Genomic DNA, 23332 nt, shown 5'->3' on the forward strand with positions numbered 1-23332 from the left:
ATATGGGTGGCTGGGATACAACTAAACAATTTTGTGTGTTGTACCTAGTGGCAAAATAGGAGGGGTGGATGAAATAGACAGATAAGGTTAAGGTACAGAGATTAAAAAGAAACATGTGGGGCAGGGGGTGGGGAGGGGGGTGGGAAAGAGATGAGAAAGACAGATGTGTGGATGAGGAACAGAAATAAGAGAGAGGGAGGTAAACAGAGACGTGGGAGACACAGATGGGAGGAGGGGGATGGGTGGGACAGAGATGAGAGAATGGGAAAAGGGGACAGATGTGAGAGACACCGATGGGAGGAGGGGGATAGGTGGGACAGAGATGAGAGACTGGGGGAAGGGGACAGGTATGAGAGACACAAATGGGAGGAGGGGTGGGTGGGACAGAGATGAGAGAATGGGGGAAGGGGACATAGATGTGACAGACACAGATGGGAGTCAGATGGGTGGGACAGAGATGAGAGACTGAGAAAAGGGGACAGAGAGGTGAGATGGGGAGTGGTAGAAGAGATGAGATACGTGAGGGGAGGAATGAGAGAAGAAAACAGGGACGAAAATGAGAGACAGGAAAATTGGGGATCATAGGGACTGAGATGAGAGGGACACAGATGAGGGGTTCAGAAATGGGAAGGTGGGGGAAGAGAAAGGGAAACAAACACCTGCAATGCTGGGCCTGATAGCTAGTGACCTGGGGAACAATGGGTGAAAAATACTAGAATCATATTCTGTAGCTTCTGTATTATAGTATATATTATAGTATTACATGATGCAAGAGTGCAGTACCTTTGATGTGCAAGACATATCTTGAGTCATTTGCAGAGGATGGATGAATTCTGGGGATGTCTCAGCAGTTCTACTTAATCTAGTAATCCTGATATGTATTATATACCAGCAAATTTTATTTACAGTTTCTTATAAATGATCTCTTTTTACCATAGCCGCTCTGTCAGGAAGCACAAAGCCTCGGGCTGAAAGGATGCGCATCTTCCGGGCTGAGAAGTCTTACGCAGTCAATTCAGGGAAGTGGTATTTTGAATTTGAAGCTGTAACAACGGGAGAGATGAGAGTAGGCTGGGCTCGACCTGAGGTGCGGCCAGATATGGAGCTGGGGGCCGATGAACTTGCGTATGTGTTTAATGGTTGCAGGGTGAGTATTGCCACTGTGCATGCGTTGATGCATATGGGTAACCTGTATAGAGACAATGCAAAGTATAATGCTAAAATGGCTTAATTCAGTCTTAAAAGGTACCCGTCACCCTTGTTTTGGCTAAACCGATGTTTACTAGGATCAAGTGACATCACTGAGAGGTGTGTGATGTCAATGTTCCCTAGTGGGATAAATCTGAACAGAATACGGTAGTTAGGTCGCCCCAAGAAAGGTCAACACTCCTTAGGTCAACACCGGAAGGATGACAGGGACTGAAGGTTGACAGGGCTTTTAGGTCGATCGGCAGAAGGTCGACTATGCACATGGTCGACACGTTTTTTTTTCCCCACTGTGGTACCAGAACAGGCGGTATTTCATGCCCTACCATCCACTAGGGCGTGGTGGGAGAATAAAATAGTGTGCCGAGCGTAGGCACCGTGCCCGAAGCATGGTGAGCGCAGCGAGCGATGCGAGGGGCTGCCGTAACTTAGACAGTGTCCAGAACTAGACGTCTAGATATAGACTCCTAAAAAAAAAAAAAAAAAAAAAACCTGTCGACCTTGTTCATTATCGACCTTCTGCCGGTCAACTTCAGTCCCTGTCGACCTTCTGGTGCCAACCTTTCTTGGGTCAACCTAACGATCCATACCCATCTGAACAACATTTGGCTCAATCCTCTATACAGTATATAAACAGAAGCCGGTGGTTGTAGTGTATCTTCACATCAATCAAATTTACACCTTGGACCACTTGGATTAATATTTTGGAAATGTTTAGATGACATCCCTGACTCTCCATAGTCATTGTGTATATTTTTTTTCCCATAAGAGCATGAAGTAATTGAGGTACATGTGATGTCATATATCTAGTGCTGCATTGCCTCTGCATTATGTATGTACGTGACGCTAAATTGGTGAGATAGACGTAATATGCTTATTTATGTCAGGTCGGAGTAAGTGTATCAAAACAAATTGTGTCCAACTGCATTTGTGGGTCTTTTACATGTATGTCCTTTTTATGAAGGGCGATATTTGGGACTTCTTACATTATTTGTTTGCACATGGTATATTTGTTTATCTGACCCACAGGGCCAGCGCTGGCACATTGGCAGTGAACCATTTGGACGTAACTGGCTGCCTGGAGACGTGGTTGGGTGTATGATTGACCTGACGGAGAATAACATCATGTTCACTCTGAATGGGGAAATGCTGATCAGTGACTCTGGTTCCGATCTAGCTTTCAAGGATATAGAAATTGAAAGTGGTGAGTGTAACACTTGTATGTACGGTATCACCATGCAATGGGCAGAGTCCACCTTGCATAGCTCCTCTATCCTTGTACCACTCTGCATTGGGAGAAATAGACTCAGGGTTTCCGGAAATGGGATGTATTGATCCATGTCTCAGAGCTCCCTCCTGTCTGTGTCTCTGTTCCATACTACTAAAGTGAGAGGGACAGATTTCGTCTCTCTTGGATCCTATGTATAGTTTAAAATGCTATCCTGCAACAATCATAATATACTCTTATAATGATGCAACAGGACCCTGTGGCACCATAAAAATATAAGAACTGTAATATACTGTACCACTGATATTCCTCCCATGTTCAGTATCTCACTCATCAATCTCTCCTTTAGGGTTCATCCCAGTCTGCAGTCTCGGAATGTCCCAAGTTGGTAGGCTTAACCTCGGCCAGGATGTTGGCAGTCTCCGCTACTTCACAATCTGCGGCTTGCAGGAAGGGTTTGAGCCATTTGCGATCAACATGAAGAGAGAAATCACAACTTGGTTTAGCAAGAGTCTTCCCCAATTTGTTCCTGTGCCCCAGGATCACGGTCACATTGAGGTGAGGGGGTCACACTGTAGGTCAAAGTATAGCAAGCTAAAATGAAGTTACAGCAAACACTCCATTAAGCTTGGCACTTACCGTGGCTATTTCTGTAACTACTCAGGTTGGGCGCATCGATGGTACCGTGGACAACCCGCCTTGCCTCAAAGTGACGCACAAGACGTTTGGGTCTCAGAACAGCAACACCGACATGCTTTTCTTCAGGCTCAGCATGCCCGTGGAATTCTATGAGACATTCAAGTGTACAGCAGGGGCAACACCTCTTACCCGTTCTTTCACCATACCTGAAGAAGAGGTCCTAGATGTGGACATGGACTCCGAATTTGAGCTCCTGAAGAAATCTGCCTCCCGCAAAGAAGCTGAAGTAACCAATGAGAAGGATGCAGCCAAGGAACCACCCAAGGAACTGGCTAAGCCAGATAATGAGAAGGATGCAGCTTCTGAAAAGAGCAAAGGAAAGAGAGGGTGAGCAATGACTGTCAATGGCCCATGTTGATTGGCCATCTGGAAAATGCCTATGTTCTACTCTGGTTGTTTCATAATAATGGTCTGTACTTCCCAGGTTTCTCTTCAAGGGCAAGAAGCCAGCATTTATCTCACCTCCTCCTGTCATACCTACCATGCCTCGTCTGAAGACGGATGTAGTGCCTGATGACCGAGATGATACTGAGATCATCATGAACACTACTACGGTATAGTGTCTACTTATTACAGAAGTTACTTGTGAGATTCTTGTTGACTTGACAGCTTACAGGTATCCCCTTATTTGACTGTAAATTTTCACATATATAAAGCACAACAAGATTACAAGATGCACGAGAATGTATCATAAAGAACTGGTGTCTCTTTATTTCCAGTTGCAAAAAAAGCTTCGGTACTTATGTAATATCTGGGCTCCCGTTTTTCTTATGAGACCGCGTCCCCTCGCAGGGCTCGCTGCGCTCGCCACACTATATAAAATCAACTCCACTAGTTGGATAGTAGGGGTATGAAAAAATGGGGTGCATTTAACATGGGAGCCCATATAATACATAAGTACCCAAGCTTCCAATGCTTACAAAATATAAAATATAGCCCCATGTCTCTAAGTGTGATTATTGGTGCATTGCCACCATACTTAATTATGTATTTCCACGATATGCAGCTATAAGAAAGTATAATGATCAATACCAATTCCCAATTAATGATAAATATCCCCCTGGACATGAGGAACTGAAATGGACATGACAAGAAAATCCTAAATTGGCTGATAATGATGGAAAATTTCAAGAATTGGAATAGAAAAACATTTTGTAATTTAGAAATGAAAAGTGCATTGTTATAAATTGTTACCTTTTGTTAGATTATGAAAATATTTCCCAGAAGTAATATAAACACCTATTAGGTCTTATTTTCTGGTCCATTGCAGTGTGATGGGGAGTTAGATGTACCTGTGATTGGGCAATACATTGATTTAAGCAGCTGCCATTTTGTGTGCCGCTGCAGTGCTCGTTTCCCTTCACACCTCTAGTGGTGGGCTATAAAATGAATCCTTGCTGAAATGTGCCTGTGCCCAAACGCACTGGTGACAGAACCCACGTTCTGGGATTAATAAGTGTATTTCTGGCTCATGGTGATTTATTTTATTTTCCTGGCGCCCCTTTAGTATTACTACTCTGTGAGGATCTATGCCGGACAGGAGCCCACTGCAGTTTGGGTTGGATGGGTGACCCCAGACTATCATCTCTATGATATGAACTTTGACCTGAACAAAGTCCGCATGGCCACAATCACGATGGGGGATGACAAAGGCAACGTATTTAACAGGTGAGCAGAGAGGAAGATGGGTGAGACAAGAGAGTGTGATAAGATTATAGATAGATAGATAGATAGATAGACTGGGTACCCCAGAATGCCACTAAGCGGCACTGTGCATGGTTTTTGAATGATCCTGATATAAATCGATCGTGACCTCATGTCCCTTTCCTTTCAGCATTAAGCGCAGCAATTGTTACATGGTTTGGGGTGGAGAATTCAGTAGCAATACTCAACAAGCTCGGGTCCGAAAAGAGGACCTTGTGATTGGTTGCCTGATTGACCTGGCAACTGGGCTCATGACCTTCACCGCCAACAAAAAAGAGGTCAACACGTTTTTCCAGGTACGTATTATATCCTGCACCTTTTACTCAGCTCAACATTGGGTGTGGTATTATAGATCTACATAAAATAGGTAGACAGCCGATAGGTTGACCCCTTCTGGTCTTCATGCAAAAGGTTGACAGGGTTAAAATGTCGAAATGAAAATGGTCGACATAAACATAAACATTTCCCAACATTGTCCAGTTCACAGTCCATGGCCATGATTCATGAAATGTATACTGCCGTAGGCTTGCTTCGTTCACCATGCTATGCGCAGTTAAAAGTCCCAATCGTAGTCCAAGTTAATGGTAAATTAAGCAAAAGTTGACAAAGAATCCCCAAAAATCTGTGTAGACAATTTGTGTAATGACCGTCATCATCATCATGTCAACCTTTTGTACTTGACCATTATCACCGTCAACATTTTGACTGTGTCGAACCTCCTAAGACCATGTACAGCTAGATCTAAAGAAGGTGAAGGATAGGAAAGAATGTTTCATAATAATCAGGTGTGAGATAAAAATATGGAGCATCCACCATTACTGCAACCCCATCTGTCCGCTCCGTTATTAATGACCATTAAATCTTATCTGGTTGAAAACTGAAAGCTATTCGAAATGTTATAAGATTATATTATGTATTACTTTAGTATCTATACCAAAGCCCTTGTACTTTTGATTATTTATAGGGTTTTATGTAATCTACTTTCGGATGAAGAAAAGTTGATTATAATTGCTCTCTATATATAACATTTTGTCCTTGTATGTTCCTTGTATGTTCCTCTCCCCAGGTTGAGCCTAACACAAAGCTGTTCCCTGCGGTCTTTGTTCAGCCACTGAGCCAAAACTTGTTCCAGTTTGAACTGGGGAAATTAAAGGTATTGAACCTAAATCCTTATCGCAATTTGCTCTGATTTTTCATTTTATTTTTTTAATTTGAGGTTTCGTTAACATGTACATACGTTGGGCCAGATGTAATGCAGTGCGAGTCCGGCGGTCATGAGGGATACCGGCCAAACTCAATGTTTTTTAAAGGGGCAATCATTTACGAGGCATGGTTCTGCCTTTTAAATAACTGCCCCTTTGTAAATCAAACTTTCGAGTTCGTCCGGCATCCCGCACAGCCACCGGATGTGCATCGCATTTTATCCGGCCCAGTATGACCGATTGATACTTTCGCCCTCGCAGAATATTATGCCGATATCGGCAGCCATGTTCCGCAGTGAAAATAAGAACCCAGTTCCACAGTGTCCACCACGCCTGGACGTCCAGCTGCTGACCCCGGTGGTGTGGAGTCGGATGCCGAATGACTTCTTGGAAGTGGAAGCAGGAAAGGTCAGCGATAGGCATGGCTGGATGGTGGAATGCACAGAACCACTGATGATGATGACTCTGCACATCCCAGAAGAGAACAGGTGAAGGCTTCGTTTAGGTTTTCTGACGTAGGCAGCAATTACACAGGGTGGTATGGAAGCAATGGCGCAGGGCGATATGGCAGCGGTGGGATGGGATACGGTCATAAGGTGTACACCAACTAGGTCGACAAGCATTGGATTGACACCACTAGGTCGACAGGCAGCAAAGTCGACATGGGTTTAGGTCGACATGGGTCAAGGTCGACATGTGCCTAGGTCGACATGGGTCTAGGTCGATGGGTCATTAGGTCGACACAAGCATTAAGTCGACATGGGCTAGGTCGACAGTCAAAAGGTCGACATGGGGTTTTTCACTCTCCCTTCTGCAAGACTCCCCTTCTCCGGGGTCCGGGGAGGAAAGCTCTGGTGGATGGGAGCTTGCATGTGTGCGGCCATCCCCGTCCCCACCAGAAGCAATCTATCACTTTGACAGTTTTTACTTTCAATGTGAGCTGTGACAGTTTTTAGCCCACAAACTCTCCACCACACCCCCAGTCCCTATCTGCTCCACCTCCAATCTTTGTATTCACATCTCCCCCTCTCCATATCCAGAAAGTTTGAAACAGATCAGTGTCCCTGCCAAAATTGCTTTCACTTTCTGTTATGGCATCTTTTACCAACAAAGGAGTAATTTGGTCTACCCAGAGGTGAGCAGTATGACCAAGTATGACCAAGTACGACCAAGCAGCTCCACCTACATATATAATTCCATCTTTCTCAGGTTTTCCATATGTCCAGTGTTCTCCAGGACAGTCCCATTTTGTACGTTGCACCGTCGGTCTCACCGATTTGCTCTAGAACAATTTTCTAGAATTGATATATTAACTTTAAATATTTACAACATTGAGATGTTGAAAACAATGAAAAAAACCTGAGTTGTACAGGACAATGGTACATGGATAAGGTTGTACATGAAGCCAGTCCCCCAACCAGCTGCTTTATAAAATCAGAGAGTAGGGCGTATATTTATTCATTAAAGTGACGGTTTTTAGTAGTGGAGAAATTGTCCAAAACCAATGCAATTTTGTTTGTAAATGATTGCCGCTTTAAAAAAAAAAAAAGATTCCAAGATTGTCCGGCATCTCGCACCCCAATATGTTTTTATTCAGTGATTTTTATGCTAAATTATACAAATATATTCTTTAAATATATACCATTTAAAATATGGTATATGTATATGCACATTTTTTATTAAATACATATATATTCTGTTTTATGTATATACATGCATTGTATATTGTTACAATGCATTCTTGTTTCTAATAAAAAAAATAATATTATTCAAGTTAAACCAGCGCTAAATATTTAGGTTTTGTTGCAGCACGGACGGTGTAATGGTCAGCATTACTGCCTCACTGCACTGAGGTCATGGGTTCCATTCCCACCACGGCTGTATCTGTGCGAAGTTTGTATAACGTCCCCGTGCTTGTGTGGGTTTCCTCCGGGCACTCCGGTTTCCTCCCACATTCCAAAAATATACTGGTAGGCTTATTGGCTCCCAACAAATTAACCCTAGAATGTCTGTGTGTGCGTGTACATGTGGTAGGGAATATAGATTGTAAGCTCCACTGGGGCAGGGACTGATGGGAATGTTCAACTATACTCTATAAAGCGCTGCCGAATATGTGTGCGCTATATAAGAAACTGTTAATAAATAAATAATAATAATAAATAAATGATGGTGTGCCAAAATATCTCAGGTTTCCTGTTTTGGAAATATGGTCACCCTAATTATTCTATATTGTTGTCATCTTTACAGCCCATGTTCCCTCATCTTCTTGGTTGCATAATACTTATTATGTTACTTGCAGGTGTATTGATATCCTGGAGTTGTCTGAACGCTTAAACATGCTGAAATTCCACTATCACACTCTCAAGCTGTATTGTGCGGTCTGCGCTTTAGGAAACAACCGCGTGGCACATGCCCTCACCAGCCACGTGGATGAATCTCAGTTGCTTTACACTATTGAGAGTAACCACCTGTCAGGTCTCCTTCGGATTGGCTTCTATGATCTACTCATCAGCATCCACCTGGAATCAGCCAAGAGAGCTCGTCTGACTATGAACAGTGAGTTCATTGTGCCCATGACTGACCAGACAAAGAGTATCACGCTTTTCCCCAATGAGAACAAGAAACACGGCCTTCCCGGTGTAGGTATGAGCACCTGTCTGAAGCCAGAGCTTCACTTCTCTCACACCTGCTTTGTGAGCACCATTAGTGAACTTTACCTTCACAGTCCTTACATCCCACTGGATGTACTGAAGACCAAGGCTATCAACATGCTGACCGAAGCTGTGTTGGATGGTGGACAGCACACCAGGGATCCTGTTGGAGGTAGTGTGGAGTTCCAATTTGTACCAGTCCTGAAGCTCATTTCCACACTTCTAATCATGGGTGTTTTTGAGGATGGTGACGTGCGGCACATCTTAAAGATGATAGAACCCAACGTGTTTGCAGAAGAAGAGCAAGCAGAAGAAGAGGAGAAGGTGGAAGAAGGTGGGGAGGAAGGCACAGAAGAAGAAGAAGAGGCTGGTGAGAAAGATGAGGAGGCTGAAGAAGCTGGGGAAGGGGAAGAAGGTCAGGAAAAGTCAGAAGAGGACAAAGAGAAAGCAGTAGAGGCTGGAGAGGAGGAGGAGAAGGAGGAAGGCATGGAGGAAGGTTTGCTGCAAATGAAGCTTCCAGAGTCAGTGAAGTTACAGGTGGGTGCTATTTTTTAATGTAATATTTATGTTGAATGTATGTACAACTTTTGTTATTTTATGAATCGCCCAATCTTGAGTAACTCTGTCAGATAACGGTGTTCTATTAATCAACAATCTCTTCTCACATAGATGTGCAACCTGCTGCAGTATTTCTGTGACCGAGAGTTGCAGCATCGCGTTGAAGCCATTATTGCATTCTCAGAGCGCCATGTAGACAGCTTGCAGACCAATCAGAGGAAGCGTTACAAGGAGCTGATGCAGGCTTTCACTATGTCAGCGGCGGAGACTGCTCGCCGTACAAGGGAATTCCGGTCCCCTCCACAAGAACAGGTGATATGAAATTACTATTGTTCTTCACATCAATGTTGCACAATAGCCCACAGATCCTGACATCTGTCTGACAGCCATAGAGCTCACAAGCCATATTACACCGTATCAAGTTGCATAAAAGAGAAAAAATAAAGATGTGGGTATTATCAGGCGCCCCCGATATGTGATCGCGCAATATTTAATTGCATCGCATCGCATGCCATACACCCAATGCACTGCGATGCGATGCGATTTTAGACCCCTATGCGATGAAAAATTGTATAAGCACCCATTAGGGTGCTTACAATGTTAAATGCACCCCCACATCACCCCCCAGTATAAACGTGAACCTGAAGCGTGGCGAGCGCAGCGAGCCCGCGAGGGGCGGCGGTACGCGTCCTACGCTTCGGGCTTGGTGACTCGCTGCGCTCGCCACACTTTATAAAATCAACTCCACGCCGACGTGGATAGTGGGGGTATGAAAAGGTCGTAGGACGTGTACCGCAGCCCCTCACGGGCTCGCTGCGCTCGCCACGCTTCGGGTTCACGTTTATACTGGGGGGGTGGCGTGGGGGTGCATTTAACATTGTAAGCACCCATTAGGGTGCATTTAACATTGTAAGCACCCATTAGGGTGCTTATACAAGTTATAATCGCATCCCATCGCATTGTATGGCATTGTATGCCATATAAAATGCCATACAATTTTAAAATTGTATGACATTGTACTACATTGCACGATATCGCATCGCATCGCATACCATCGCATGCCTTATGGTATGCGATGCGATGGGCGCCGTGATAATACACAAGTACCAAGATGTGTTTCCATGTTCAATAAGTAGAAGAATAAAACAAGATATTTCATGAAAGTTGCAGGATTGCTGGTGTTCTACCAACAGGTATTCTTCTCCTTGGAGAACATGAAGCCACATTTCATGATGTGATATAAAACCATCAATTTTGGTGTTAGACGTTTTCTAACCTGGCTTGTGAGATCATCCCTGTAATAGGTGAGGCTGCCCTTACTCTGGATTATTTTTTACCTCCACTTATTCACACGTGTTCCATTGTTCTTCTAGATTAACATGTTGGTGAACTCCAAGAACATTCCTGAGGAGGATTATCCTGTGCCCGAGGAAATTCGGGATGAACTGATTGAGTTCCATGGGGACCTCCTGGCCCACTGTGGTGAGCAGACCTATATTTACCATGGAGGCAAATTGGGCCTATTATATGGCCGGCACTGTTCAGGGCCCAGCATATACATGCTTTGTATTGCATTTTCTTATACTGTAGCTATACTGTATATAACTTTGTCTCTGACAAATGCCTATTGTGTATATATACTGCATATATGAACACAGGGCCGCCGAGAGGGGGGGGGGGTACTAATCACCCAGTCCTGGGCTTGCTGGAGGGGCCCTGGTCCGATCCCCCCCTTCCCTCTCCATCCCTCCCGAGCAGCAGCACACACCACTACAGCATGTGCAGTGCTGACAACAGGTTCAGCATGAGCGTCTCACTGACAGTGTGAGAGCTCATGCTGAGCCTGCTGTCAGAACAGCACATGCTGTAGGTGTGTTTTGCTGCTGCTGGGGGGGGGACGACGACAATAACACTCCCCTTCCACTTTAGAGTGCTTTTTAAAAAAAAAACTAAACATTTTGGGGGTGTGGGGCCTCCTGCGATTAGGCCACGCCCCAAAATTTTACCGGGACACAGCATACCTCTCAGCGGCTCCGCATATATATATATATATATATATATATATATATATATATATAGTAGAACGAAAAACAGGCGGCACTCGGAGGTCTTTTCAAATAAATGTATTTGAGCAGAAAGGCTAAACGTTTCGGAGCTGCGCTACTTTTTCAAAAGCTTTTGAAAAAGGAGCGCAGCTCCGAAACGTTAAGCCTTTCTGCTCAAATACATTTATTTGAAAAGACCTCAAAGTGCCGCCTGTTCTTCGTTCTACTACCCATATTAAGAGAAGGCACCGGGGCAGCTGCAAAGAGGACCGGAGAGTGCCAGGCCGCAAACCCCACTAACTATATATATATATATTTATTAAACTCCCAGTATGCACTACTAAAAAACAGTAAATAAATATATATATATATATATATATGTGTGTGTGTGTAAATATAGGTAGATATGTGTATATATAGGTCGCTGTTGACACTGGTTCCCCTACTAGTAAGGACCAGACTTCAACAAACACCACCAATAGTGTCTTCAGCACCCAACTTTCACCTCATAAAAATGTTCCTGAAACCATATAGAGAAAAGTAATAATCATAATAATACACTTATAACTTCTTGTTGTTTGAGTGATTTTCAAAATTGCAATCAGTACCCAACGCATTTCGTCCAGCTCAAGGACTTCATCAGGGGCAAATGATCTACAAAATGTAGTACAGACATATAATACATATATTGACATTACATATAATTTCATATTTTAACAATAAAAAATAGATACTGTATATAACTAAAAGTAGTAACAATACATATTCATTTTTAAAATATTATTTTTTAAGAAGAATGGTAAACTTGGAGAGTTGAATAGATGGAGAGTTAAACAGATAGTGGAACAGATGGACGGGGAATATTAAATGTTCAAATTACCGTATATGTTCAATTTATAAATCAGTATGTCAGTGTACATACCTGCAATAGGCTCTATAGGCCTGTATAGAATATAGTCCCAATGTGGTATTTTATATTATCCAATTGTAGATTTAGTTTGTAATAAAATAAATTAATCTGTCAGCTATATATAACAACTTTGTAAGTATAGAGGTTTATAGATTTATTTTATATCTAATTCTTCATCTACACTTATAAGAAGAAAAATATTCCCACAGGTGGTTTTTACTTCATAAGCTCAAAAAATATATATCTAATATAAACCTGAAAAAAATCATATAGAAAGGATGTAAATATCTATATATATTTTTAAAGAAAAAGGTCTATTCATAAATTGGTATTAATAATTAATTTATATTAATAATAATGTCTTTTACCAAATAGGTGTCCACATGGAAGGAGAAGAGGAGGAAGAGCAGGAAGACACAAGCCTGACTAGGCGTCTCCTCAATTTAGTGGAGAAAGTACGGAGCCTGCGGGGCAAAAAGGAGCCGGAACCTGAGCCAGAAGAAGAAGAAGTTGAGGAGCCAAAGCCCAGTAAGTGAAGGATTATGGTGCACGGGAGACTTTGGAGTTTTAGAATTTGCATTAGGTCAAAAGATTAAAGTTCAACAGTGCTAAACATTCAAAATGTCAACATGCCAATGGTTGACACACACATATAGTTGACACACATTTTGCTTGGGGGGACAGGTCATTTTTCTCAACTCTTTCATCATTTACCATCCACGTGGGTTTAGTAATGAGAAAACATGGTGAGCAACGCTAGCCTGTGAGGGTCCATGTTTCCACTTGTGTCGACCATTTCCAGGTTGACCTTTTGGGCACTACCATTTTGACCTTTTGACTATGTTTAACTTTTACTACACTCTGGATATCACTCATTAGCTTGTACTTTGTCTTTCCTTCCAGGCACCTTGCAAGAGCTCATCTCTCACACCATGGTTCACTGGGCACAGGAGTCTTTCATCCAAAGCCCTGAGCTGGTCCGAGTGATGTTCAGCCTGCTGCACAGACAGTATGATGGTCTGGGGGAGCTTATCCGAGCCTTGCCGAAGGCCTACACTATCAATGCTGTATCGGTTGAGGACACCATGAACCTTCTTGAAAGTCTTGGTCAGATTCGGTCGCTGCTCATCGTGCAAATGGGACCCGAGGAGGAAAACCTGATGATCCAGAGCATTGGGTCTGTCCTAATGCATTTTTGTACTGTATATTAAGTAAAAATAAATTTGAAGTTATTAAAGATGTTTTTTTTTTTATGTTTTTTTACACCTTACATAGTTTTCTAGAAGGATAAGCCAGTATATTTATTCTGTGGCAGTTTTACTTTCTGAAATAAAATAATTTTTCATGTTCACTTTTCTAGAAACATCATGAACAACAAGGTCTTTTACCAACATCCCAACCTTATGCGAGCTCTGGGAATGCACGAGACTGTCATGGAAGTCATGGTCAATGTTTTGGGTGGAGGTGAATCGAAGGTAATTACCCTTTGTTGTCCGAAAAAAGTTCACAGCGCAAATATATGAGGTTTTTTTTTCTATGTTTTTGTTCTATTTTGGCTTTATTGGATAAATATGGTCTAGCAGGAGAAGGTTGGAGGGTTTAGAGGGGAGGGTTGAGTTTTAGCTTCAGTAGTTAACTATTTAGTGCCTACTTCTCAGCACACTTGCATAAAAATGTAAAAACACTTCTCTTCCAGGAGATTCGCTTCCCCAAAATGGTCACCAACTGCTGCCGATTCCTGTGCTATTTTTGTAGAATCAGTCGACAGAACCAAAGAGCCATGTTTGACCATCTCAGCTACTTGCTACAGAACAGTGGTATTGGTTTGGGTAAGTCCATCCCTGTGTATATCAAGATCTTTAAGGTTCTACTAGTAGCCATAGTCTAATTACTCTGTGACTTTGTATTGCAGGAATGAGAGGTTCAACTCCTCTAGATGTAGCTGCTGCTTCAGTGATTGACAATAACGAGTTGGCTCTTGCACTGCAGGAGCAGGACCTTGAGAAGGTGCAATAGAGTTTTGAGTAGTGTTAGAATATACATCTGTGTTCATCAACATACAGTACACCATTGTTTTTCTTTTATCTCATCTATTCCCTAGTTGTTCCCAACTCACCAACTATTCCTTTTCTCCACAGGTCGTCTCCTATCTCGCCGGCTGTGGCCTGCAGAGCTGTCCTATGCTTCTGGCCAAGGGTTATCCCGATATCGGGTGGAATCCAGCAGGTGGGGAGAGGTATCTGGATTTCCTGAGATTTGCTGTCTTTGTAAACGGTAAGTGCGGTATGAGAAAATGCCTTGTTGACTCATCTAGAGGTGTCTAGAATTCTGTCAGTGTGTTTTGGAATACAAATTTTAATTTGGTATCTCTAAAAACAAAAGTGAGGCTTTAAAAGAACATATCTGCTGAAATATAAAATATATGTTGTTTCCCCTAATTTATTTATTTCTATTCCTAGGTGAAAGCGTGGAGGAGAATGCCAATGTGGTGGTACGTCTCCTGATTCGACGGCCAGAGTGCTTTGGTCCTGCCCTCAGGGGTGAGGGAGGCAATGGTTTGCTGGCTGCTATTGAAGAAGCCATCAAGATCTCTGAAGACCCTGCCAGGGATGGACCAACAGTCAAGAAAGACCGTCGCAGGGAGTTGTGAGTAGAATTAGCCTTCAATCCTAAATGTACTCCTGATACCTTATCGATCTCACAAGCAGTATATAGAGGGAAGTTGACCATAGCAATCAATCAGCTTTGAGGAAGCATTAACCAAGTACACCTTATAAACTGATAGGCAGATGCTGATTGGTTGCTATGGACCACTCATCCATTGGTCTACTTCTCTTTTCACTGCTTGATGCACCAGGCCCATTGTTTCCAGAATATTTAATTATTCCCCTTTGTTACATTCTGCAATATATACCCATTTATTGTTTCTACTTCTCTAGAGTTCTCCTCCCTTCCATTACAATATCTGTTCTCTCTTTCTCAGTGGTTTGCACTCAAAATGTTGTCATTGAAAATGTTAACACCAAAATGGCAACATGATCTAAATGCTGACATTCAGAATGTCAACAGAGGCAAAATGTTGACAGTGAGCTGTGTTGACATGGACCTAACATCGGCATTGCCATGTTGACTTGATCGACAGTCCATATTAGAGTTCGGTTACGGGTTAGACGGGTAACTGTACTGTTGACATTCATGATTTTCACATTATGTGGATGTCAACACTTGAAGCACCAGCTGACATAAGGTATTCTCAGGCACCGTCAACATTATAGTGCCGACGATCTGAACATTTTGTACCTCGCTCTTCTCATCTGCCTCAATTATTTCTGAATTTTCCAAAATATTCTTCTAATTTTCTTAAGTAATTTTTTCCATCTCTGCTCCCTTTCCAGGTATGGAGGGGAAGAAGTTCATGAAGAGAACCGCGTGCACCTTGGCAATGCCATCATGTCTTTCTATGCAGCTCTTATTGACCTGCTGGGTCGCTGTGCTCCTGAAATGCATGTGAGTACAGTATGAGAAGGCTTCTGCCTTTGTCTTATGTAGATTTACCATGGTCATGTATTTCTTTCTTGCCCTTTACATGGGGCTGACTGATCAGGCACCCACACACACAGGTGGCAAGTGCGGACTGAGTGGGCTATCTGTCAGTTGACAGTCCACTCTCTGGGAAATGGGCGTCTCTGGGAGGTGGAAGTGCTGTCAATTTATCTAGACCAGTGGTTCTCAAACTCGGTCCTCAGGACCCCACACAGGTCACGTTCTCTAGGTCACACGGTAGGTGCGCTTTGTATCACCAACTGTCGCATTTTAAAAGTCCACAGGTGACCTGGAAAACATGAACTGTGTGGAGTCCTGAGGATCGAGTTTGAAAACCTATGATCTAGACCAGACATGTCCAACGTTGGCTCTCTAGATGTTTTGAAACTACACATCCCAGCATGCTTTGCAATAGTTTTAGCATTCTCTAATAGCAAAACTGTGGCAAAGCATGCTGGGATGTGTAGTTTCACAACATCTGGAGGGCCAACGTTGGACATGCCTGATCTAGACTCATTGTTAATAGCCTAATGCCTAAACATCTTTTTTTATGACTAGTACGTGCATTCTTCATAAGCTTATCAGCCTCTCTCCACCCTCATTTTGTTCTACTACCTTGTGTTACTGGTTGATGTGTCCCTGTTTTTCTGCAGCTCATTCAGGCCGGTAAAGGTGAAGCTCTGCGGATCCGTGCCATCCTCCGCTCCCTGGTGCCCATTGAGGATCTGGTTGGAGTTATTAGTCTCCCTCTGCAAATTCCGGCCTTCGGAAAGGGTAAGATGCATAGGTTGTTATTGAACTTGGCTGCATTTAGTATTGGTCCTAATTAAGCATCAGGGAGGGCAGAAGCATCAGACCAGAAAATATTGGTTGCATAAGAGTCGAGTTCTTTAAATTACATCTTATTTTCACCCTATCTATATTTTTCTTCACTAGATGGCAATATCATTGAGCCAAAAATGTCTGCCAGCTTTCTACCAGACCACAAGGCGCCGACGGTACTGTTCCTGGATCGTGTCTATGGTATTGACAATCAGGATTTCCTGCTGCAAGTGCTGGAAGTTGGGTTCTTGCCGGACATGAGGGCAGCAGCCTCTCTGGACACAGTGAGTAGCTCTATGACCCCACAGCCACCCCTTCGGCTTAGTCATTTTTGCCTGTACGTTTATTATTGTACTCAGGGCTATTTTTCAGTAGGCTCCAGCAGGAACTGAGGCCCTTATTCTAGTTCACTCTTTCTGACAAAATATTTCTTAGATGGACAAAACCATGTGCACTGCAGGTGAGGCAGGTGTAAAGCCCCACCCAAATCTAATTATCTCTGCACAAGTAGAACCTGCCTCACCTGCAGTGCACATGGTTTTGTCCATCTAAGAAATATTTTGTCAGAAAGAGTGAACTAGAATAAGGGCCTCAGTTCCTGCTGGAGCCTGCTGAAAAATAGCCCTGATTGTACTTATGTTATTATGTTATGTTTTTATGGTTTTTTTTGTTTGTTTGTTTATTCTCAACTTTTAATCTTCCTTGTCTCTGTTTCCCACTTTCCATACATCATTAGATAATATAAAAAATGTTCTCTCTCCTTTGGACCTCAGGCTGCCTTCAGTACCACAGAAATGGCCTTGTCCTTAAATCGGTACCTGTGCCTGGCAGTTCTCCCACTCATCACCAAATGTGCCCCTTTGTTTGCCGGCACTGAGCACCGTGCTATCATGGTAGACTCCATGCTGCACACCATTTACCGTCTGTCCCGTGGACGCTCCCTCACTAAGGCTCAGCGAGATGTTATTGAGGAGTGCCTGATGGCGTTGTGCAGGTAACAGCAGTGGCGGGATCTCTGTAGCGCGGAACCGGGGGAGACAATTCCTTATGTAACTCTTGTGAGAACTTCTATCCGGTCACTCACATATTTATGTAAGGACTATGTAGCCTCCTAGTAAATCTTTCATAATTACTAAGTTTGTGACTTTTATTCTGTGTAATATATTCGTCATGGCTATTGTCCACGTTTAGGGAACAAATCAGAGATATAAATCTTTTTGGTCAGGTTAAAAGAACAGATAGTTTAGAAATCAGATATCTCATCCTACAGATGTGTCCTTATACACCTAACATTCATAAGCGAGACACCTGAAGTAACTGAGACGCTGTGACAGGAGGTGTAGCGCACTGTGATGTTCTATATTTTGCACCTTATTTGCATTGCAGATGGTGCAAAACATGGTTCTCTAGGGAAATCCCAACGGTTGGCCCAACTGTCTGAGAATCCCCTTTTCCCTCCTTAGGGGTTAATAACTTGTTGGAGCATGATCATAAATGAACTTGGGTGCTTGGTTCTATAGAAACGACACCAATGTTTGCCCTCCTGTCAATCAAAGTGGCTGGATCTGACACCCCCGCCCTACTTTATAAAGGGGCCCTGCTCTTTGTATGTCATTGCTAATGGTTTGCCAAGTCCCACTGTGGTGACAGATGGCACCCCTAAAGTTTGGGCCCCTAGCACTGCTTTCCCTAGTGGGCCCTTCATGTCCCAGTCCAATACTGCTCTACTAGAGATTGTGGCCCAGATGTATCAAGCTTCAAAAGTGATAAAATGGAGAGTGATAAACAACCAGCCAATCAGCTCCTACCTGACATTTTTCTAACACAGTCTGTAACATGACAGGTAGAAGCTGATTGGCTGGCTGTTTATCACTCTCCATTTTATCACTGTTGAAGCTTAGTACATCTGGCCCTGTAACTGCACAGGAATTAGTTTTAAACACATACAAAGGGCCTGATTCATCCCCGTTCACAATTCGGAGCCCAAGCGATTATCAGAAGGCCGCACATGCAGACACTTCATGGTGCGCGCAAAGTCTCCCTGTGAACAAAGCCAGCGATGGCTTGTCATTGCTGGCCGCTCACAGCAAGAAAGACCGGCAGCCAGCATTTGTGGGCGGCACCCCAGCATTTTATGGTAGTGCCCCAGGAAACCACAGCAGCTCCCGGCCATCACAGTGCTGAATAAGTCTAGGCCAGTGGGTCTCATCCTCGGTCCTCACATACCCCCAACAGTTCACGTTTTCCAGGTAACCTGGCAGGTGAACAGGTGCACTCATTATTCACTAACACATTTAAAACAGTTTACAGGTGCAGCTTATTATTTCACTTATTATTCTGTGTGGAGACCTGGAAAATGTGAACTGTTCTAGGTCTAGACTTACTGGTCTAGGCTTATGCATGCCCTGTCACATGGGACCAGGTGCGCTGAAAGTTGCTTTTTGCCACCACTTGAGCATCATTGTATGAGGACACATCTGTATATAAGATATTCTGCAGCAGGTGAAATATTTTTTATAGCTTTGTAATCTATGTAGTACTGTTGGTACCTGTTATCAATCTAAGGTTATTTGCTATGTTTGAAGCTCCTTGATAGATCTCTTGATACATTTTGTTGAGACCAGTTGGTTATATCGGAGCACACGTCATTGACCGAACATGTTTCTGCCACCAGGTATCTCCGTCCGAACATGTTGCAGCATCTCCTGCGAAGGCTGGTCTTTGATGTGCCAATTCTAAATGAGTTTGCCAAAATGCCACTGAAGGTGAGGACATGAATATATTTATCTCTTTTGGTCATCAAGTCACATTCGAGTTTCCAATAATGCTTCATAGATTACAGTTCGTGCGTTGCCAAGAATTCTTGTCATTTGTTTTGAGCACCGATAAAGTTACCTCTTGCTCCATCTAAAGTATGACCTCTTGTGCCATAACCCACATCGTCCTTGCATCTCTCAGCTTCTCACCAACCATTATGAGCGTTGCTGGAAGTATTACTGTCTTCCAACTGGATGGGCCAACTATGGTGTCTCATCGGAAGAAGAGCTTCACCTCACTAGGAAACTCTTCTGGGGAATTTTTGAGTCTTTGGCTCACAAGGTAATGTAGACATTTAACTAAACTAATGCTATTTCTTCTATCCATCGAGAACATCACCAGTATGTTTCTGAAGATTAATCTGGAACTCTCCATTCACAGAAATTTGATGCTGATCTGTACAAGATCACTATGCCATGCCTGTGTGCAATTGCTGGTGCCATCCCACCTGACTACGTGGATGCCAGCTACTCCTCCAAGACTGAGAAGAAGGCATCTGTAGATGCTGAAGGAAACTTTGACCCCAAGCCTGTGGAGACCTTAAAGTAAGACATGTTCTAGTACTGAATGAGATGTGTGCCATGTAGACACTTTGCCTGGTGTGGACACTAGGGATTGTTGCATGGACTGGAATGTATAGATTATACATAAATGATATATCCTATATTTGTATTGTTTGTTACAGTGTTATCATCCCTGAAAAGCTAGATGGCTTCATCAACAAGTATGCTGAGTACACCCATGACAAGTGGGCCTTCGAGAAAGTGAGAACATATTTCTTGTATTTAGAAATGTAGGCTTAAACTCCATGCCTGGAGAATTTATTTATGTTGCACATTTTTACTTTGCTACAGATACAAAATAACTGGTCCTATGGGGAAACCGTGGATGAAGAAGCCAAAACTCATCCAATGCTACGGCCATATAAGACCTTTTCAGAAAAGGTAAGATAAAATTTCTGTGCATGAGATGTGTCCCCAGAAGAAGACTATGGAGGAGATTTATCAGGATGTAGAAAGAAATAAAATGGAGAGAAATAAACTACCAACCGGTAGTTCCTAAATGTCATTTTCAGACACAGTCTGTCACGTGATAGAAGCTGATTATCCATTTGATTTTTTCCAAGCTTTAATAAATCTCCCCCTATTTTTGGTTCTTCATCATCTTTTTGGTACCACCTCTTGGCCAATTAAGATGAACGGACCTGGGTTTAAACTTCTCCGTTACTGCTCTTCCATAGGACAAGGAGATCTATCGCTGGCCTATCAAAGAGTCTCTGAAAGCCATGATCGCTTGGGAGTGGATGGTTGAAAAAGCCAGAGAAGGAGAAGAAGACCGAACGGAGAAGAAAACAAAAACTAGAAAGATCTCCCAATCTGCGCAGGTGGGAAATGTTTGGGGTCTTTGTTACCCCAATGTTACGGTAATAGCTGAATCACACCATTACTGGCTATCACTGATATATTTATTATAAGAACAATTATTACGTTGGTCATTTTGTTATTTACGATCATGTCTCCATATTTTGTCATCTTTGTTTTTAGGCAACCTATGACCCCTCAGTGCAAACCTTTAGTCCAACCCCTATTGACCTCACCGGACTTACCCTCTCCAGAGAGCTGCAGGTAAGGGTTACGATGATATACTGGAGACTCCAATTGCTACTTTTCTGTGCTGTCTTGTTGTGAGCTGGTCCCGGTGCAGCACGCTTTACCTAGGAACGCATAGCCCCATAAATGCAGCTGCAGCTATATGAACAAAAATATTACAATCTATGGGGGAATGTAGGGTAGTTAGGATGACATAGAGCCACAGGGTAGCATTTGTAAGGGGAAGTCAGCCACTTATTACTGACAAATAATTGGTGTATATAAAGGTCCACTGTATCATATGTATTTGGTGCAAGGTTACGGAGCCTATAGCTTTTATTGTTTATATTGCATGGTGTATCTCTGTTCTTCATCTTCAGTTTCCTGCAGACTACAGTAATGAAGCATGCCGCGGCCACTGTGTCCTAATTACTAACAGATTTATATAAACATAAGTCACAGACCTAACTCTAACCACCATTCCTGGTATTTCTCCCCCCCCCCCCCCCCCTTGTAGTCAATGGCTGAGCAGCTGGCAGAGAACTATCACAACACATGGGGGCGTAAGAAGAAGCATGAGTTGGAAGCCAAAGGTAAGATCCTAATCAGCTCCTCACCAATCATACTCTACCAACCAGTGGTGGCTCCAGAGGTGGAGCTGCAGCACAGTCCGAAATTCAATTAGGGGAGCCACACCCTCTTTCAGTGAGTCAGTTTGGAATGGCAGTTGGTGGCACTTGCTGTGCATTCCCTATTTGAATTTTGAACTGAGCTGCAGCCCCCCCCCCCCCCCCCCCCTCTACAGCCTCCTCTGCTACCAACCATAGGCCAACACTTGTTCATGTGCACATACGGTGTTACTATATAGTATCCTACCCTTTGCTCCAGTACTTTACCAATGGGATCCATCCTTCTCCCTCTGCTGTCACCATACCACTAGGATACCAGTGTTCCATCCTTCTGCCTGTACAGTATTCCTTTATTCCTTCTCTGTATCACCATATCGGATCCCAATACAGTATGTCATTTGTGTTCGTTTGCAGGTGGTGGCACCCATCCATTGCTCGTACCCTATGATACACTGACCGCCAAAGAGAAGGCCCGAGACAGAGAGAAGGCGCATGAGCTGCTGAAATTTCTCCAGCTCAATGGTTACTCAGTGACCAGGTGAGTAGGACAGAAGAGGTCCTGGATCATGCAACATTGATGTGAGAGGGATTGCGCTGACATGACTTATCTTTGCGTAGGGGATTGAAAGATATGGAGCTGGACACTTCTTCCATCGAGAAACGCTTTGCTTATGGCTTCCTACAGAAACTCCTGAAGCTTATGGACACAGCGCAGGAGTTTATCGCTCACCTGGGTAAGAGGATGTGTGGACTCTGCAGCTAAGCTCGTATAATATCCTTGATGCAGCTGGACAGGGCCTCAAAAAACATAAACGCAACCACATTAAAAATAATTTGCCGTTTTTGTATGTATACCATAATAGTTAGACGCCATAACATTTAGACAGTGTTATCATTCTGTCCTGTCACTTGCGCTGGTCTTTGGTTGCGGTGGTGTTTGGTTGTGTCCTACTGAGACCCAATGTTACGGTTTTGTGCTTTTAGAGGCTGTTGTGAGCAGTGGAAGAGTAGAGAAATCGCCACACGAACGAGAAATCAAATTCTTTGCAAAGGTGGGTGCATCTAATGTGTCTGTCTTATATTGGGGGGGGAAGGGGGGGTGGTGGTAGTGGTGGTGGGAGGGGGGGATGTTTACGAACAAAGCCCATAGAAACCACTCCGCATATGGATTAATTGTCTAATTTAAAGATTGAAGATTATGGTGGAATGGTTGTTAGCTAAACTAAAAAATAAAATTAAGATCACATACAGTACGTTCTACACTCATGGCATCATCCTCGGCTCACACAGTGACACCTCTCTGTCCTACAGATTCTTCTGCTTCTCATCAACCAGTACTTCACCAACCACTGTCTGTACTTCCTGTCTACACCAGCTAAGGTCCTGGGAAGCGGTGGCCATGCGTCTAACAAGGAGAAAGAAATGATCGCCAGGTTAGTGCAGGACATTGGCCCTTATTCTGATCTGCTCGGTCCCCCGCGCGTTCGTACAGGGGACCAATGTTTTACTACTGTGCACGTGTGAATATGGTGGGTGCAAACGGGCATGGCGAACTGCTATCTCTCCGTCCCGTTCGCACCCACCATGGGACGGCGGCGAGGGAACGTGCCCATGGGGACGCCCAGTGTTTCATGGGTGTTCCCATGAAAACGCTGGGTGTTCCCATGGAAATCGGGCAGTGATGCAGCTGCCGGGGGTGGGCAGTAGGGATGGCCATTGTTGCCATTGC

General features: G+C 43.5%; 1 protein-coding gene across 13 annotated transcripts in view; it reads left to right on the forward strand.

The window, feature by feature from the left end:
• RYR1 (ryanodine receptor 1) overlaps positions 1–23332 on the forward strand; it is a 166375-nt gene that overhangs the window by 62369 nt on the left and 80674 nt on the right. For all 13 annotated transcript variants that reach the window (XM_083159885.1, XM_083159890.1, XM_083159891.1 and 10 more), the window contains 35 exons: positions 939–1147; positions 2236–2410; positions 2784–2992; positions 3099–3460; positions 3558–3687; positions 4641–4801; positions 4968–5133; positions 5904–5990; positions 6301–6527; positions 8339–9227; positions 9360–9560; positions 10622–10730; positions 12579–12731; positions 13107–13380; positions 13564–13678; positions 13900–14032; positions 14116–14210; positions 14342–14477; positions 14663–14849; positions 15599–15710; positions 16400–16520; positions 16683–16852; positions 17342–17562; positions 19243–19333; positions 19527–19667; positions 19767–19930; positions 20071–20149; positions 20240–20329; positions 20626–20769; positions 20930–21010; positions 21492–21567; positions 22018–22141; positions 22222–22337; positions 22588–22655; positions 22915–23036. In XM_083159885.1, coding sequence (XP_083016011.1) covers positions 939–1147; positions 2236–2410; positions 2784–2992; positions 3099–3460; positions 3558–3687; positions 4641–4801; positions 4968–5133; positions 5904–5990; positions 6301–6527; positions 8339–9227; positions 9360–9560; positions 10622–10730; positions 12579–12731; positions 13107–13380; positions 13564–13678; positions 13900–14032; positions 14116–14210; positions 14342–14477; positions 14663–14849; positions 15599–15710; positions 16400–16520; positions 16683–16852; positions 17342–17562; positions 19243–19333; positions 19527–19667; positions 19767–19930; positions 20071–20149; positions 20240–20329; positions 20626–20769; positions 20930–21010; positions 21492–21567; positions 22018–22141; positions 22222–22337; positions 22588–22655; positions 22915–23036 — 5938 coding nt within the window. The remainder of the gene's footprint in view (positions 1–938; positions 1148–2235; positions 2411–2783; positions 2993–3098; positions 3461–3557; positions 3688–4640; positions 4802–4967; positions 5134–5903; positions 5991–6300; positions 6528–8338; positions 9228–9359; positions 9561–10621; positions 10731–12578; positions 12732–13106; positions 13381–13563; positions 13679–13899; positions 14033–14115; positions 14211–14341; positions 14478–14662; positions 14850–15598; positions 15711–16399; positions 16521–16682; positions 16853–17341; positions 17563–19242; positions 19334–19526; positions 19668–19766; positions 19931–20070; positions 20150–20239; positions 20330–20625; positions 20770–20929; positions 21011–21491; positions 21568–22017; positions 22142–22221; positions 22338–22587; positions 22656–22914; positions 23037–23332) is intronic.

This window comes from Crinia signifera, chromosome 9 (genome assembly GCF_055691185.1).
Source record: "Crinia signifera chromosome 9, ASM5569118v1, whole genome shotgun sequence".
Taxonomy (NCBI): domain Eukaryota; kingdom Metazoa; phylum Chordata; class Amphibia; order Anura; family Myobatrachidae; genus Crinia; species Crinia signifera.